Genomic DNA, 17,739 nt, shown 5'->3' with positions numbered 1-17,739 from the left:
AAAGAGAACAGCTGACTTGCGGTTAAAAGGAAGAATAAGCTTAACAAGTAAAAAAATAGATAACTGCTATAACTGCATTTTTACTCATTAACTTGTAAAAGGGGCTAGCTACAGGGTATTTTTCCAGAGTGCTACATGTAGACATAAGGCTCTCTGCCAATGTCATCAAGGTACTCTCTTGCTGGCTGAGCTCTGCGTTTGTAGGATGGGGTCAGCTCATGAATGGCACCTCAGTGCACCCAACTGCTGACACCAACACAGCCCTCCTGGGCTGGCTGGAGAGAGGGACTCTAAGATGCTAGGATGACTGAACTGCCCTTATCTCAAGGCTCACTGCCTCCCTAAGGGGTACAAGGGTGCAGACTCCTCCAATGGGTGCCCTGACAAAAGGCAATTCAATAGGATTGCCTTCCAACCCTCCCAGGATCGTCACTTGGTGGAAAGCCTTCATCTCTGGGCCTCTCTGCTATCAGGACACTGCCAACTCTTCTCTCTGACAGTCTACATTGTCTTTTTTTTTGAGACACAGTCTCGATCTGTCACCCAGGCTGGAGTGCAGTGGCACGATCTCAGCTCACTGCAACCTCTGCCTCCCAGGTTCAAGCGATTCTATTCTCCTCTTTTAGCCTCCTGAGTAGCTTGGACTACAGGTGTGCGCCATCACACCCAGCTAATTTTTGTATTTTTAGTGGAGACGAGGTTTCACCACGTTGGCCAGTCTGGTCTCAAACTCCTAACCTCAAGTGATCTGCCTGCCTTGGCAAAGATTACAGGCCTCACGTGACTGGGCTACATTGTCTTTTTAATCAATACTTTAATTGGGTCAGGTCCTGTTCTAGGCTCATGGAAAACACTGATAAACAGAGCAAAGATTACTGTCCCATGGAATTTACATTCCAGCAGGTGGAGACAAACAGTAAGTAAATAAGCAAATTACAGAGCATGCCAAAAGGTAGGTAAGTGCTACAGAAATAAAAAGATGCTAAGAGCAAGGGGTTCAGGAGTACCAGTGGCACTCCACAGCAGGATGGTCACAGTGTGTGGGCCTTTCTTTCTCAGAAGGTGACATCTGAACAAAGACTTGGAGAAGGTATGGGAGGTGGCTCATGGACGCCTGCAAAAGTGCATCTGGAAAAAGGGGCAGTCAGTGCAAAGCCCGAGGCAAGGCCGTGCCTGGGATGGCTTGGGGAGCCTCAGGAGGCCAGCATGTTTGGAGTGGGGTGTGTAAGGCCAGAGATAAAGGCAGAGAGAAGGGTGAGGGTGAAGGGCAGATCATGTGGGGCACTGCAAGCATTATGAGGGCATTGGGAGAGAAAGAGCCAGTGCAGGTTTTTAAACAGAGTGTTGTGATTTAACGTTTGCTGAGAAAACCATTAGAGGTGCAATGGCATTATCAGGGAGACCAGCAGTCTAGGTGAGATGATGGTGGCTCAAACCAGAGCGGTGGAAGCAGGGGTGTGAAAAGCACTTTGGAATCTGGACATATCAGGAGATCCATTTTAGACATGCAGAACCCTGAGATATCTACCGGACAGCCCAGGGGAGATGTCCTGGGCAGATATTCTAACCTGGAGGCTGGCTGCCAGGTCTGGGCTGGGCATGGCATTTGGAAGGCATCAGGATATATATGGTATTTCAAGCAATAAACCTGGCCACATTCACCAAGAGAGTGAATACAGATAGATGAGAATGTCCTGGGGCCACCCGAACAATGAGAAGTTGAGGAGAACACGAAGAACCAGTAAAGAGGTCTGAGAATAACCTTCTCAGTCTTTCTTGGCTTCCATGCATAATCCTGATTTTTGTTATTTTTATTCTAATAGATAAACATAAGGAGGCAGCAAATCTACAAGGAAGAGCATGAAGCCAACGGGAACAGCTTCTAAGTTGGTCAAGAGCCTGCCGCTGCTGCTGAGAGGCGAGGACCCTGGTGTCACTCAGAAACCTCTCTTGGGTCCACCCTAATACAGTCTGTGCCTGCTTCCCTCTATGCCTCAGGGAAGGTGAGAGGGCCCTTCTGTATTCAATGAAGATCTGTTGACAACACCAGTTACCCAGTTCCTTCTACTTGCTGCTCCAGCTACAAGAAGCTACAGAAAAGCAAGCAGAGGAGAGTCTCTTATTTCCCTCTTTACGGAGGCTCCTTCCTGAGGCTGGAAAAGCATCTCATTAGGACACAGGTCTCAACAGACCTGTGTCAGGACCTAGAGTTTACTTTTCTGTGCCCTGAGTCTGGAAATACTTTTTCGAACTCACCTTACATTGATTTTCTCATTTGAATCATCGAATTTCCCCCCAACTTTTGTTCTTTTTTCCATATATTATATGAGCCATTCTTCAGAGTGCTTAGGATTATCTGGATACCTTTCCCCTTTTCCTTATAGGCTCCATTTTAAATTCTTTTGGACCAGGCTGGGAGCAGTGGCTCACGCTGGTAATCCCAGCACCTTGGGAGGCTGAGATGGGAGGACTGCTTGAGGCCAGAAGTTTAAGACCAGCCTGGGCAATATAGTGAGAACCCAACTCTACAAAAAAGAAAATATTAGCTGGGCATGATGGTGCATGCCTGCAGTCCCAGCTCTACTTGGGAGACTGAGGTGAGGAGGACTGCTTGAGACCAGCTCAGGAGTTTGAGGCTGCAGTGGGCTATGATTGCACCACTGTGTTCCAGCCTGGGCAACAGAGACCCTATCTCAAAAAAAAAAAAAAAAAAAAAAGCTAAATAAATTCTTTTAGACATGGTTAACTTGTCCTGGGAAAATATTTTCTTCCCCATGCCATGAAAGTAACTCTATTCTTAGCTAAAAGTTTATCATCGCTAGTTAGTAAACATCGTCTAGAAAAACCAAAGTTCCGGATTCTTTTCCAGAAGTTCAACCCCCACAAGGGAGAAGCGATGAAAATGCCATCTGTCCTTGTTTACTACACAAGAGGCCATGGGCCTGAAAAGTACTTCCTCGACTTATTCTGATAGTGTCATTCGGTCGCCCAGGGACTGAATGTCCAGTAGAAGTGGCGGGTCCTCACCAGGCTGTACGTACTTGGCAGCAGGGCCATCTTATTCCATACACATGCTCCAAGAATTTAAGGATGTCCACTGGAGCTACAATACAGCCCCTACATCCCTTAAAAGCAAGCCACTGACACAAGCTTTTTTCCCTGAGAGGTTGGTGCCTATGGTTCCTCCTCACTCTGCACTTACCCTGAAGAGTCTAAGTTTACTTCCCACAAATATCTTACTAGATTATGTACTAGATACTGAAGCTGTGTGTGTATAGGAGTGAACGAGAGACAGTGCACTGCTCCCCTGAAGCTTGGTCTACCGACCCAGATATTAAGCAAGTAAACATATGAATATATTCTTCAAATTGTGATGAATACCACGATGAAAAATAATACAGTTCTACAGGAGTGAGGAACAAGGGGAGACAATTTAGCTTACCCCTTGGAATTTTCAGAGGGACAGGAGTGTCTTTTGTGTGCTAATGAATGACTCATGGGGAGAGGGGCCTAAAGAGCCTCAGATGCGGGGGCTGGTCACCAGAAAACCCAACTAGGTGGTTAGAGGGTTAGAACTTTCAGCTCCATCCCCCAACCTCCAAGAAGGGGAAAGGGGCTGGAGATGAGTTCAGTCACCAATAGAAAGTGATTTCATCCATCATGCCTATGTAATGAAACCTCAATAAAAAAACTCAGAATGATGAGGCTTGGGGGAGCTTCCAGGATAGTGAATATATCCACGTGCAGGGAGGAGGCTTGTCCAGAGACGGCATGAAAGAGCTGTGCTCACCCACCCCCATGCCTTGTCCTATTCATGTCTTCCATTTGGCGGTTCCTGAGTTGTACCCTGTATAATAAAACTGTAATTCTACGTATAGTGCTCTCCTGAGTTCTGTGAGCTGTTCTAACAAATTGTCAAATCTTGGAGTGAGCAGTCACCAGAAGCCCTGAATTTGTAGTTGGCCCAGTAGCAGTGAGGTAGCCTGGGGACCCATTTGTGCTTAGTGTCTGAAGTGGGAGCAGTCTTGTGGGACTGAGCCCCTAACCTGCAGGATTTGCTCCAACTATGGGTAGTGTCTGAATGGAACTGAACTGTGAGACACTGAGTTGGTGTCAGAGAATTGGAGAATTTGTTGTTGTCTGGAAAAATCAAGCAAGGTATGAAAGTATATAGAATGAAGGGTAGTGAGAAGAGTGTTCCAGAAAATGGGATAAGCATGTACAAATGCTCAGTGTAGGGAAAGAGCTTGTGCTTTTGAAGACACAGGAGATGGTCCTGGTAGCAGAAATGTGGAAGAGAAGAGTGCAAGCTGAATATGGAAAAGCGGACGCCAGTTCACCCAGGACGCTGAATTTTATTTTAGATACAACAGGAAGGTAAGGGGCTAGACACACGATCTTTAAAGGTCTTCTCTGGACTTTCTGTGGATTCTGGAGGGGCCAAAGTCAAGTGAAAAGGCCCAGGCGAGGCTGTGATGCTAGGGTGGGTGGGGAGTGGAGGCGGAGAGTGCACTGACGGCCGCAGCTCTGGGGCCTGGTAAGGGAGTGCCTGCTGAGTGAAAGCAAGAGAAGTGGCTTGGAACCAGCAGAGCCATGTTGCCAGTTAGTGAGGTGGGGAACACCGGTGAGGAAGGATGGAATTGGTCACTTCTGGGCATGTCGTGCTGCAGATGGGGAAGGCAGAGTCCAGTCAGAGAACACAGAGTGAGAAGACGGCCAGGGTCAAGGTCTGGGAAAAAATCAACAGTGAGAGGCTGAATAGAAAAGACTGCATAGTAGGCAGGCTAAGAAGCAGCAGTAGGGCAGCATGGGTCAGAGACGGCTGGAAGAGTCTCGCTCATGAAGCGGTCAGTTGGTTGATACCACTGAGAAGTCAAGAAGAGGAGAACCAAAAAGTATCCTTTGGATTTGGCAATATAGTGTCCTGCTTAATCTGTGGGATTACATTCCCAGCCTCCCAGTGGATGCCTGAAACCATGGATAGTACTGAACCCTACATATATTATGATTTTTAGATCTGATAACCAAGACACTAGTGGGTGGGTAGCATAGGGGCGTGGATACACTGGACCAAGGGATGATTCCTATCCCAGGTGGGACAAAGCAGGATGGCATGACATTTCATCACACTACTCAGAATGGAGTACAATTTAAGACTTATAAATTGTTTATTTCTGGAATTTTCCACTTAATGTTTTTGGACCACGGTTGACCCTGAGTAATTGAAACTGTGGAAAATGGATCTCTGTCTTGTTCCCAAACTCAAACTTCTAACATTCTACCATTAAGAAAGTGGTTTGCTGTTGACTTTTTATGTTGGTCCATTATCAGTGTTCCAGAAGTTTCTCTTTCTAGTTTTCTAAGAAATTTTTAAAAAAATGAATGGGTATTAAATTTTATCAAATGCTTTATCTCCTCCATTGATTAAGATGATCACAGTATTCTCCTTTTTTTTTTTTGAGATGGAGTCTCACACTGTTGCCCAGGTTGGAGTGCAGTGGCGCGATCTTGGCTCACAGCAAGCTCTGCCTCCCAGGTTCACGCCATTCTCCTGCCTCAGCCTCCCGAGTAGCTGGGATTACAGGCGCCCACCACCGCGCCTGGCTAATTTTTTGTATTTTTAGTAGAGATGGGGTTTCACCGTGTTAGCCAGGATGGTCTCGATCTCCTGACCTCGTGATCCACCCACCTCGGCCTCCCAAAGTGCTGGGATTACAGGCGTGAGCCACTGCACCCGGCCTAAAAAGGTTATGTTACCAATGAAGCCACCTGGGGCCTAGAGTTTTCACTATGACAAAACTTAAATTAGTGTTGTTTTAAAAATGGATATAGAACTATTCAGGCTCCTTACTTCTTCTGTGTCAGTTTTGGCAAGTTGCATATTTTTCTTTTAATGGTCCCATTCCATCTGTTTCATTTTCAAATTCATTCACATAAAGTTGTTCATCAAATACCCTTCTGGAGGAAAAAAACGCCTGCGGGAGTTGGAGGAATGCCCCCTTTTTTATTTCTGACATTGGCTACATATACCATACACCTTCTCTCTTTTTGCCTTGGTTAATCTTGCCAGGGGTTTGTCAATATTATTCTTACTCTTTTCAAAGATCCAACTGACAGTTTTTAAGATCCTCTCTACTGTACTTCTTCCCTTAGATCATTAATTTTTGCTCTTATTTATATTTTTCTTTCTTCTACTTCTTTAGGTTTAATTAGCAGTTCTGAGTTATTGAGAGGAATGTTTTTTCTTTTCTAATATGTGCTTTTAAAGCAGTGATTCTCAACCTTAGCTGCACATTGGAATCACCTGGAGAGTTTTCAAATGTTTGGGGTGCACCCCTAGAGGCTCTGAGTCAAATGGTCTGAAAAGTGGCTGGGACATCAAAAGCTCCGCAAGTGATTCTAGGTGCAGCTAAGGTTGAGAACCACAGATTTAAAGCTATAACCTCCAAGTACAACTTTAACTGCAACCCACAAGTTTTCAATATTTTCTTCATCAACCAAATCATCTTAAAATTTATGTTGTGATTTAATTTATATACATTTTGACTGAGCGCGGTGGTTCATGCTTGTAATCCCAGCACTTTGGGAGGCAGAGGCGGGTGGATCACTTGAGGTCAGGAGTTCGAGACCAGCCTGGCCAACTTGGTGAAACCCCGTCTCTACTAAAAATACAAAAATTAGCCATGCGTGGTGGCACGTGCCTGTAATCCCAGCTACTTGGGAGGCTGAGGCAGGAAAATTGCTTGAACCCGGGAGGCGGAGGTTGCTTGCAGTGAGCCAAGATCACAACACTGCACTCTGGCCTGGGCGACAGAGAGAGACTAAGTTTCAAAAAAAAAAAAAAAAAAAGAAATAATTCATATGCATTTCAAAAATAGCAAATGCAGTGTATGGTTTGAGAAGTCAGGTAAATGGTACCTTTGGGGAAGAGGCAGGGGGTTGTGAGTGAGGGGAAACACAAGAGGAACTTCTAGAGTATTGGTAATATTAACTCTTGTTCTCAGTGAACAAGAGAATGGAACAGATGGAATGGGATCATTAGAAGAAAACTATATACAACTTGCCGAAACTGACACAGAAGAAATAAGAAGCCTGAAATGTTCTGGGTGAACACGAGATAATATTATCAACACTCTAGACGTGTTCAATTTGTGATAATTCACTGAGCTACACACATAGGATTTGCAAATGTTTCTGTAACTTTATATTACACTTAAATATACTTTTCTTTTTAGGAGAGAAAACGGATCCCATACAAAGAGTGGGAATTATAACAGCACTAGCCTTCTCAATATTATACTGGACACTAGAAAAAATAGTATAATGTCTTCTAAATTCTAATGGAAAATGATTTTGAACCTAGAATTCTGTAGTCAGACTTTTTTTTTTTTTTTTTTTTTGAGACAGGGTCTCACTCTGTCACCCAGGATGGAGTGCAGTGGTGCAATCTCTGCTTACTGCAACCTCTGCCTCCTAGGCTCAAGCCATTCTCCTGCCTCAGCCTCCTGATCAGCTGGGACTACAGGCTTGCACCACCTCACCCAGCTAATTTTTGTATTTTTTGTAGAGACAAGGTTTTGCCATGTTGTCCAGGCTGGTCTTGAACTCCTGAGCTCAAGTGACCCACCCACTTCGGCCTCCCAAAGTGCTAGAAATACAGGTGTGAGCCATAGCACCTGCCCCCAGAAATTCAATCAAATTGTAGGATAAAATAAATATATTTTCAGTCAGGAGAGCTCACAGAAAAGTTATCTCCCAGGCATCTTTTCTCATAAATCTGGAGAATGTGCTCCAGTAAAAAGAGGGAATGGATAGGAAGATGAAGACATGGGATCTGGGAAACAGAGACTTCAATATAGGAGGAAGGCAAAGGAAGTTTCCAAATGACAGTTGTGCAGCAGGCCCCAGGAACAAGTGCACTTGGGGGCAGGAGGTGGGAAGGTTCTAGGGGGGGCAACTCCGAGAGAAATTCAAACCAAGAGAGCACCTTCCTGTGTGTGACCATTGTGAGATTTCTCAGTTCTGTCACAGTACAATGATACTTTATTTTATTTTATTTTATTTTATTTTATTTTATTTTTTACTGTTCTAAAGGTACATCAGCAAGAGTATAGTGATAAATCAGGGGTAGGCACATAGAAAAATCAAACAATTAACAAGCCAAAATATGGCAAATACTACATTTAGGATAAGCAAAGAATGATCCTTCTACCCAAAAAATGTGGTAGTGTAATCACTGTTCAATGCAGCTGTGAATAAGAGTTTTATGGCCATAACATAGATAGGGATCACTGATTTAGCCATGCATTGTGATACAGTGGTATTAAATGAAAGAGAAGGGGCTTTTGTATGCTTTTGTGGTGTGAGGGGAGATGCTAGGGGAGGCCATGTAACACAGTATATCCTCATCTTCTACAGTAGGACATCAAAAGAGAACTTAACTGAAAAACCAAGTGTAAACACAGAGAAGTAAAAAACAAAACAATTTAAATTGGGGGACGTGGGGTGGGGAAGGCGCAAGGCAGGCTATTGCTGCTTTCTGTTTTAAAAACTGCAGCACTTTTTTTGTCTTTTTCAATTATTTGTATATAGTATTTTCATAAAGATAAAATTAGACTAAGAAAAAAACTATGGAAATAAAAGAAAATCCCAGGGCACTAAAAAATCACTTTCAGCTTTAAAACTTTAGATAATCACCAGAATCATCTCTTGAACAAGCATAAGCATATGTGTAGCTCACATCAGTAACCATTATTAATTAAATGTTGTTTTAGTCCCAAATTCTCCCCATATGAAGAGCCAAATTATCTATAGGATACATGCAGAATTAATACAGGATACATGCAAAGCCCCCCGCTGGAAGCCAGAACATACAAACCAAATGTTTTCACTTTGTCATGCTAGAGTGAGTTTATATTACTGTAACTGACATCTAACTTTTCAGGAACACATATGAAGTAAATTTAATCTGTGGTGGAAACACAGGATTATTCTTTTTATCTTTTAGGAGCTGATACTCTATTAATGGATCTAGTGCCTAAATCAAAAGAACAGAGAGAGTCTGTATAAGCAAAATTACCTGAAGAAAGTCACGAAGAACTGTACCAGGTCCATAAAATTGCTGTGCTGAGAGAAGGCAATCTGTGACAGAAAAACAGGTAGTGTGATTATGCAGGTCATGAAACCACCACGGATTCAGGCTTCTCATTTCAAGAGTTAAGCTGAAAACAGAGTTTACATTTTAAAGAAGTTAAGGAAACTTTTTTCACTTAAGGAAAAGTACCTCACCCCTTTAGTTTACTTGTTTAGCTGCCAGTCCCATAGCAATACGCTGAGGCTTTAGCACAGCCTCCTGCAGCCCCTTCTCAGCTTCACACCAGTTCTGAGGTTCTCTCTGTTTGACCCTGGAGACCCTTGCATGCCTCCATGAAGCCTGGCACTCCCTCCCTGCGCCTCCGCCCACACAAAGCTCTCCTTGTTTGCCTCAGTACCAATTCATGGCTCTGCCTCCAGGTGGGCAGCCCCATTCTGTGCTCTTCATTCGGTCAACATTTATGTACTCAGTGTGTCCTGACTGCAAGATATTGTCCTTTTTACAAAAAATTGTGCCTCACGTTTTGCCACACTGAACATCATCTGACACTACGTCATCAGAACTTAAATAATTTTATTATACAGTTAATAGTCTTCATACCAAGAATATAAAAATGCAACATATTTCATCAACTCTAAAATAACATTGGCTGAAAAAGGCATTATTCTGTGTATAATTTAGGAAAAACATTGTCAATTTAACTATGACATAATGCTTTTTAAGTCACTGACCATAAGATGCATCATGATTTCAGGGATATTAGCCCACGAAAAAATGCATACCTCCAAATTGATTAAATACGAGAATTGTGTCCTTACTATCACCGATAATATACGTGCTACTAGCCAGATGTTGTGGTGCACTGCCTGCTTTTTTTTAGGGAACTCAGCCCTCTTTGGAGAGACAATGGTACTATAAACGAAACAATTACTGACCAAGGTGACAATCCCAGTACAGACAATTCTCATGACAAACACAGGAAGGTAAATGACGAGCATCTGCTTTCCTAGTCCCACCAAACCCCAACCCCTTGCACTGTTTTTAGAGCCAGACTCACAGGGGCCAGAAAATAGACTTCCACTGTTTGCTTTTTTGATGGCCCTATTTTCTTTTTGACATTCCATAAATAAATAAATTCCAACACTATTCAGGCCATAATATATTATGGGGCTTGGAATTTGAAGTTTTTGTGTCCTCCCTCTGGCTACCATTTATAATCAGAAATACAAAGTTACATCAATTTCATACAATAAACAGAAACCCACTTTCTTTTCTTTTCCTTCATTTATCACAATAACCAGTCCTAGCTCCTTGAGAGAAGGAAAGCTGCGGAATATGAGCCATGGTCCTCACATAAAAGTTTTAAATAAGACTGGAGAATTATATAAACAAGGTCATCTTGGGGAATGAAGAATCCAAGTTATAACACATAAAGAGAGAGAAGGAAACAGATTAGAGTCCACCCCAGCCCTGTCTGGATTTCAATCTTTTAAAACGTTAAGTGTGTCCTCAGTGTTTACACTTAAAGAATCTATGAGATACTTTTACTCCCTGCTAGATGCCAAAAACCACTGGATGCTAAGGGCACTGTCTGAGGACTTATCTGGTGTTCATGTGCCCTGTGCCACACAACACTCCTCAGGGCAGCCCCCGCCTTTACCCACACTGGATGCTAATGGTTATTAGCCTGATTTCTTGCTGAAGCAGGACCACTCCATGTTCATGTCCAAATTATAATCATAAAGAACCTCATATAAAACAGCTTTTGGTATGGCTGGTACCCAAGACTTTAAAGGGATCCTCTTAGTTGAATCTTTATCATCTAAGTCTCCATAGTTACAAGATTGTGTGAGGAGGCAAAGGTCATAACGTGAAAATGTTTATGAAAGCGCTGACCACTTAGAAACATCTAACCCTGCTGAATACCCCGCCCACTGTGGTCAGTCTTTGTTGGTCAATCTTTGACTGATAAGATGACGAACTTATTGTTCAAACTGAACACTTCTGAAAATGAAGGGGAGTGCTGTTAAAAATTACACTAGGTAATTAAAAATTACTCAATGTAAAAAGCATAAACTTGATTAACAAACATAAATTGGGCTGTCCCCACTCACAGACTGTCATACAATGCCAACCAACTGTAAAATCAATCTTGCAAAAGACAAGATTTTAGTGGAAGCGCTGTTGGAGAACTGCTCACACAAAACCATTGGCAAAGGAAGACTTGGCAGATTTAGCCCTTCAGTTATCAACTGAAGAAGGGATAAAGGATGAAGCCATAGGAAGTGTTTCATAATTCTCTAAACGAGATTAAGGGAGGACTTTGGGAAAACTAAGGAGTTTCCTGGCTGTTGCTTTTTACATCCTGCTGTGAAGTCTCAAGTGAAGGACTCCATGATGGAGCTATCAGATTTCTGGGCACCATGGGCACAACTGAAGCCACACCCCCATCTCTTTATCTTGCTCTATTTAATTCATAGCCCGTATCTGTACACTTACTTATGGAAAATAAGATCTGTGAGGATTGAAGACAGAGACTTCCCCTTATCCCACTGACCATATATCTCCAGTGCCTAAAGCAGCCACTGATACATTAATTGGCACTTAATAAACATTTGCTGAATAAATGAATATGTTAATAAGAAAAATAATGATCTGTCTCACAGAACTCAGTAAGATCTGATTTTTTTTTCTTTTATGAACTTGGCTCATGAAGCAGCACCATACCTGCTTCATGATTGTAACTATAAATGTTGTTAACTCTAAAATTAAAGTATTTTCCCATACTTTTTGGTTTCATTTTTAAAGACAATATCCCAATCAAATCTTTCTTTCACAATTTATTATGGAAATGGTGAAATAGATTTGGGGGCCTTTCTGATACTGAAGGTAATGAAAATTTCCTATATAAAAATCTATTTTAATACAAAGAAGAAATTCTTCTTTTATAAATAAAACTCATAATGTCATTCTTCTCTGTTTCCAAACAGTAGACACCATACTCCACACTCCAAGAAACCTAGAATTCACATCCTATTACTTCCACAACCCAATTCCAACTCCACTTTCATCAATATGTCTAAGGTGTATCTGCCCCATGGGCCTTTTGGATGTGTTCATCAATTCTAAAAACTCTGAACTCGGAAGCTCAGTGAGCCCCAGGGTTTGGGGTAAGATATTATGGACCTGCACTTCCTCAATCACTAATGTTGCGCTTCAGCCAAAAGTGCTTCTGCTCACTCTACTACTGTACTACTGTACCTGACGGCAGATGTCACCAGAGAGCCTCCCTGCCTGTGTGCATGTCCTCCCTGTCCTTTCTGGCTCAGCACATCACTGCCTCCCTTTTTAAGCATCCCCGGCCCCACTGGAAACTCTGGCAGGCTCTCCTCTACGCTCCCTCACCATTGATCTGCTTCCCTCTCAGGGCGTGTGATAATTATGGTCTATATAGGGGTGTCCAATCTTTTGGCTTCCCTAGGCCACACTGGAAGAATTGTCTTTGGCCACACATAAAATACACTAACACTAACACTAACGATAGTGCTGATGAGCTTAAAAAAAATAAAATAAAAAAATCATGTTTTAAGAAAGTTTATGAATTGTGTTGGGCTGCATTCAAAGCCGTCCTGGGCTGCATGTAGCCTGCGGGCCATGGGTTGGACAAACTTGGTCTACCATATACCATGGCTGTGTAAAGACAGACATCCTGAGAAGAGGATTCCTGCATTCTTCTGTCTATGAAGATACCAATTCCTAACTTTTAAATTACTGTTGTAGAAGAATGAATGAAAAGGTAACTTCCTACCTCCCATACAAGAGCAGATACACTTTTGTATTCCAAGAACTAGGCCATGGCTCTCAAACTCTGGATAGCTTACAACAAAGTCAGAATCTCAGGCCCTATCCCTGTCTCTATATCTTTAAGCTCCTCAAGTGATTCTGATGCTAGTCTCCATAGGCCACACTTCAGGAAACTCTGAAGTAAGAAATTATTTAAACATCAGGCTGGATGCAGTGGCTCACGCCTGCAATCCCAGTACTTTGGGAGGCTGAGGTGGGTGGATCACTTGAGGCCAGGAGGTCGAAACCAGCCTGGCCAACATGGCAAAACCCCGTTTCTACTAAAAATACAAAAATTAGCTGGCGTGGTGGTGCGCACCTGTGATCCCAGCTACTTGGGGGGCTGAGGCACAAGAATTGCTCAAACCCAGGAGGTGGAGAGGTTGCAGTAAGCCAAGATCGCACCACTGCACTCCAGCCTGGGTGACAGAGCGAGACTGTCTCAAAACAAAACAAAAAACAAAACTCCTCCTGTGCTCCTTTCCCTGGACAATTTCTTTAGCATTTCAGGAACTGCATTGAAAAAAAAAAAATCCTCGCCTTTAATTGGAAGGTTAAATCCCCATAATTAGTTTGGCTCTTTTGGAGAGTGGGAGGGAGATGGGGAAGGATAAGGGTAGAGGAAGAGAGGACAGTGCTTTGAAACAAAAGGAGAGGCAGGGCCCAAACCTGGAGGCAGGGAAAGGGAGGGAATGGAGGGGAGGTTTCGCATTCTGAAAGTGCCTGGGAATGTAGGGTGTCCTTGTGGCAGGCTAGGGAGGCTCTGGTGCTTAAGTGTCATTCTATGTCCAAGCCTGTGCCACACAAGAGTGAGGATGCTGCCCTCAAGAGTGAGGGGCCAGGGAATCGGGCGCAGCAGTCAGCGACTGAAGATCAGACCAGGGGACCTTCCCCAACCTCTGAGCTCAGTTCAGCCCTGAGGTTTCTGTATGTTCCCGAGGGAAGAGAATGGGTCTCTGCCAAAACAGAGGCTGAGAATGAATTTCTAATTAAGTATGGTGGGTAGAACCTGAGTCCAAGATTACCATAAAAATATGGAAGCATGGCATTTCTTATATTCCACTACCACATAACAAATGCTTTCCATTTAAAAAATGATTGTATTTTTGCATCTACTATGTGCCATCCACAAAGAAGGTACTCAAAAGCTTGAATAAATGGATGAATGAATGAATACTGAATGACTAGGAAAAGTCACTGCTTAATACAGCAGATTTGAAAAGAGAGAAGAAAGGACCTCTCATTGGCCTCTGGCCTCATTCAGGACTTGGGTTCTGGTCAGAAGGATAAAACTGGCATTTCTAAGTCAATACCAGAGTTTCCTTTTCAGAAGGTAAGACACTGTGGTGCAGAACTAATTACACTTTATGTAGCACTCATCTAAGTCTACTGACCATATGCTGTGGAACCATGGACTGCAGAAAGGGCTGCATTATTTCTACCATGGAGATGTCTATCTATCCATTATCATGAGCACACAAGACAGGGAGAGGAAGAGAAAGGACAGCTGGCCACCCTGTGAGGTGAAGTCTTTCCGCTTCAAGGCAGCACCTGTCAGGCTCTGAGAAAAAGCAAGGTATGTATGTACTGGGCAGAATCTCCGCAGGCTCCCACGGCCCCCTGGGACCAGCAGCTCCACCAAGGGTGAGAGCTCAGCCCAGAAGGAGCCCATGTGCTCCTCTATTCTCCTTGAGGCCTCTACTCTCCTTGGCTTTGCAAAGGATGGAAGATTCCGTGAGCCCTGGCTAAGTACATTCTAACCTGGGTCTTGTGCTGTCACCTCCTTGAGTTTGGCTGTGACATAAAACAACTCTTCCTTTTTTCTTAAAAAACGAAACAAAACAACAACCACCACCAAAGTTCATACATGGAACTCTACGTCAAGACCACAGCTCTGGACCAGATCCATATGACCATCACCTGGCCTCACACACCACGCACCTAATGCTGGTTTGTGCTGGCACAGAAACTGTATACCCAAGCTCTGGTCAGAGCCCCATGGCCAGTTAATGCCATTCAGCCACTCATTCCTGCCATGCAAACGAACACTCACCATCTGTCTGCTCCCAACCTCCCACCTCAATACTGCTCTGTGCTTTCTTTCCCTAATTTTCTCTTAGCAATTCCTTTTCATCATTCTCCAGAATTCCTATTCTATCACACTCATTAACAATTTAGAAATCATTAGAGAACTACATACTTAGCTGAAATATCAAAAGGTACTGAAAGGCTAGTCATGAAAAGCAATGTTCCCTGCTCTTCCTCTGCTCTTCTGAAGGCTTCTCTCCAGGGACCCCCACCTTGAACTAGGTTACTTTTCAGTTCTTCTGGGAGTTGCCTTTTTATCATTAATGTTTTTATTGTTATTTCCTGATCTACCCATTTTAGGCATCACTTTAACCAACTTCTTACTGAAACAGAAGGTGATTTTGGTCATCAGCCCCGTCCCTCCCTCCAGTATATATCACTGCTCTTAGTGCCTCTGTTAGTTCCTGTGCCATTATCCTGAGGGTGACAGTGATGGAAAGATGCCACCACAGACAGGAAGTGGACATAACTCTCTGGGATATGGGGAGACGATGTGCCTGTTACCCACACACAGCTACAAGATCAGAAGACAATGCAGCCATAGCCCACTGAAGGGTGGCTTCCCAGGCCCCACAGGGAGGAGCCCTCAGACCCTGATGCACCTGTGCGTGGGGGTGAAGGCAGGAGGCTTGCTGGGAAGCTCCGTTTTCCATTCTCACCAAGACAGGAGGGCTGGTTTGAGGGAGAGGGAGTTTTGCCCCTGACCCCTGAGTGTTCTAGAGACTGCCCACTGTTAACTGGTAAAACCCCCATACAATGCTGTGTACTTCCTGTAAAGGCGAACAGAACTTCAGCTCCAGGGTGCACTATGCTGCAGGCCCGCCCAGCAGAGGCACGCTCCTGTAGCTGTCTGTAGGAGGCCAAATCATATACTCATACCTTTATTTCTTCTTCTACCACCTGTATTATTCTTTTCATTGTGTAATTTTTTTTCTTTTTTTAGTAGGGATGGGGGTCTCACTATATTGCCCAGGCTGGTGTCGAACTCCTGGCTTCAAGTGATCCTTCCGTCTCAGGCTCTCAAAGTGCTGGGATTACAGACATGAGCTACCATGCTCAGCTTCTTTTTCATTTTGGAAAATCTTAAACTTTTTAAAAAGTAGAAAGAGCACTATAATGAACCTCACATGCTCATCATCCTGCTTTAGCAAATTATCAGCTCAAGGCCAACCTTGTTTCATCCACACTACACTTACTTTCCCTATGATCATATTATTTTGAAGCATACCCCAGACCCAATCATTTCCCTCTTAACTATTTCAATACAGACAGAAGCACTGAACTTTCTTCTTTGTAAAATTTGGATGTTTATGTCCTCAGCCCTCCCTTTTCTTCTATCTTCTAACTCTCTGGACAAAATTCTAACCAACAACAATCCAATCTTCTAACTCCACGCTGTGTAGACTGAGATAACAGATTCTTGGTTGCCAACCTCAGCCAGCCCATTGCACTGGTCAGCAATTGTTCTGACAATATCAGAAAAAGGTGTCGGCTCCTTTATAAAAGTTACAAAAGTTGTAAAAAAGAAAAAGTTCTGATACCTACCGTAAAGCCCTTATACTAACAACTATATACTCATCTGGCATACATTTAGGGAGTGTCTCCAACTGATTAGCACATGACACTGAGGACACTGAGGGATAAAATACGATCCTTGCCATTAAGGAATCTTCGTATAGTGAAAACAGACACTCTGCTGTGGAGGTGCAGAGGAGGAAAGGAAGTTGCTATGGGATGTGTGTCATCAGATGGTCCCCTTCCCTGGGTTTCTACACAAGAATTCCACCTGGACTCCCTGGACTCCTGGACCTCCTAAGTCCTCCGAGGACTTAGGCCTGGCTCCTTCCAATCCACACTCCCAACTGCTGCCAGTGGGGTCTTTCTAAACACTGATCGTCGGTGACTTTTCGGCTTAAAACATCTCAACAATTCCCAGTCACATCAGGACTCAAGTTCACAGCCTGCAATCTCCAGTCTCTTCATAATGGCCCTCCCCAGCTCTCCACCTTCTTGCTCATAGCACTGTCACCAGCTCTGCTAAACTCCTGGTAGTTCCTGAAAGGGCTGGTCATTTCCTTTCCCCACCACGAACACCCCCTTTCCCCGCCCCCATGCTCCTTAGGAATCAGCTCTGGTGTGATCTCTCTTAACTTGGACTCAGGTGACACAGGGCACTCCCCTCCCCTCTCATGGCTCCCAGGAATGCATGGGCACACCTCCAACACCGAGCTTCTAACGGAGGTGCCTGCTGTCCACTCACAGCTGCTGCTCTGGGCCAGAAAGTCTGCTGGCTGAATGAATTTTAAGGAAGTCTAGTGGGTTCCTGGCTCTGGAGATCACAGGAGAGAAGTCTGCTAGAGACAAAGATTTACCCGTCCAGCCAAAGGCAATGTTCCCAGATGGTGTGGATGAGATTACCCAGGGAAAAAGAGTCCAGATGAAACCCAAGGGAACAATAGCATTAAAGAGCTGACAAGAGACAACCAAAGCGAAAGCTGAAAAGCAGGGGACTTTCGAGACAAAGGAATAATACATTTTTCTTTTTTTTTTAAATTATACTTTAAGTTTTAGGGTACATGTGCACAACATGCAGGTTTGTTACATATGTATACATATGCCATGTTGGTGTGCTGCACCCATTAACTCGTCATTTAACATTAGGTATATCTCCTAATGCTATCCCTTCCCCTTCCCCCCACCCCACAACAGGCCCT

At 43.7% G+C, this 17,739-nt stretch overlaps 1 protein-coding gene across 3 annotated transcripts in view; it reads right to left on the bottom strand.

The window, feature by feature from the left end:
* The window catches only part of ATRN (attractin), a 176,958-nt gene that overhangs the window by 17,450 nt on the left and 141,769 nt on the right, over window positions 1-17,739 (bottom strand). For 2 of the 3 annotated variants that reach the window (XM_034947461.3, XM_034947462.3), the window contains exon 25: window positions 9,080-9,141. In XM_034947461.3, coding sequence (XP_034803352.1) covers window positions 9,080-9,141 — 62 coding nt within the window. Of the gene's footprint in view, window positions 1-674; window positions 4,730-9,079; window positions 9,142-17,739 lie in introns of those variants that run through there. The other variant, XM_034947464.3, reaches the window with a different exon arrangement.

Source organism: Pan paniscus, chromosome 21 (assembly GCF_029289425.2).
Source record: "Pan paniscus chromosome 21, NHGRI_mPanPan1-v2.0_pri, whole genome shotgun sequence".
Classification (NCBI taxonomy): Eukaryota; Metazoa; Chordata; class Mammalia; order Primates; family Hominidae; genus Pan; species Pan paniscus.
The sequence above is the reverse complement of the archived record's forward strand: the minus strand, read 5'-3'. Positions and strand labels throughout refer to the sequence as shown.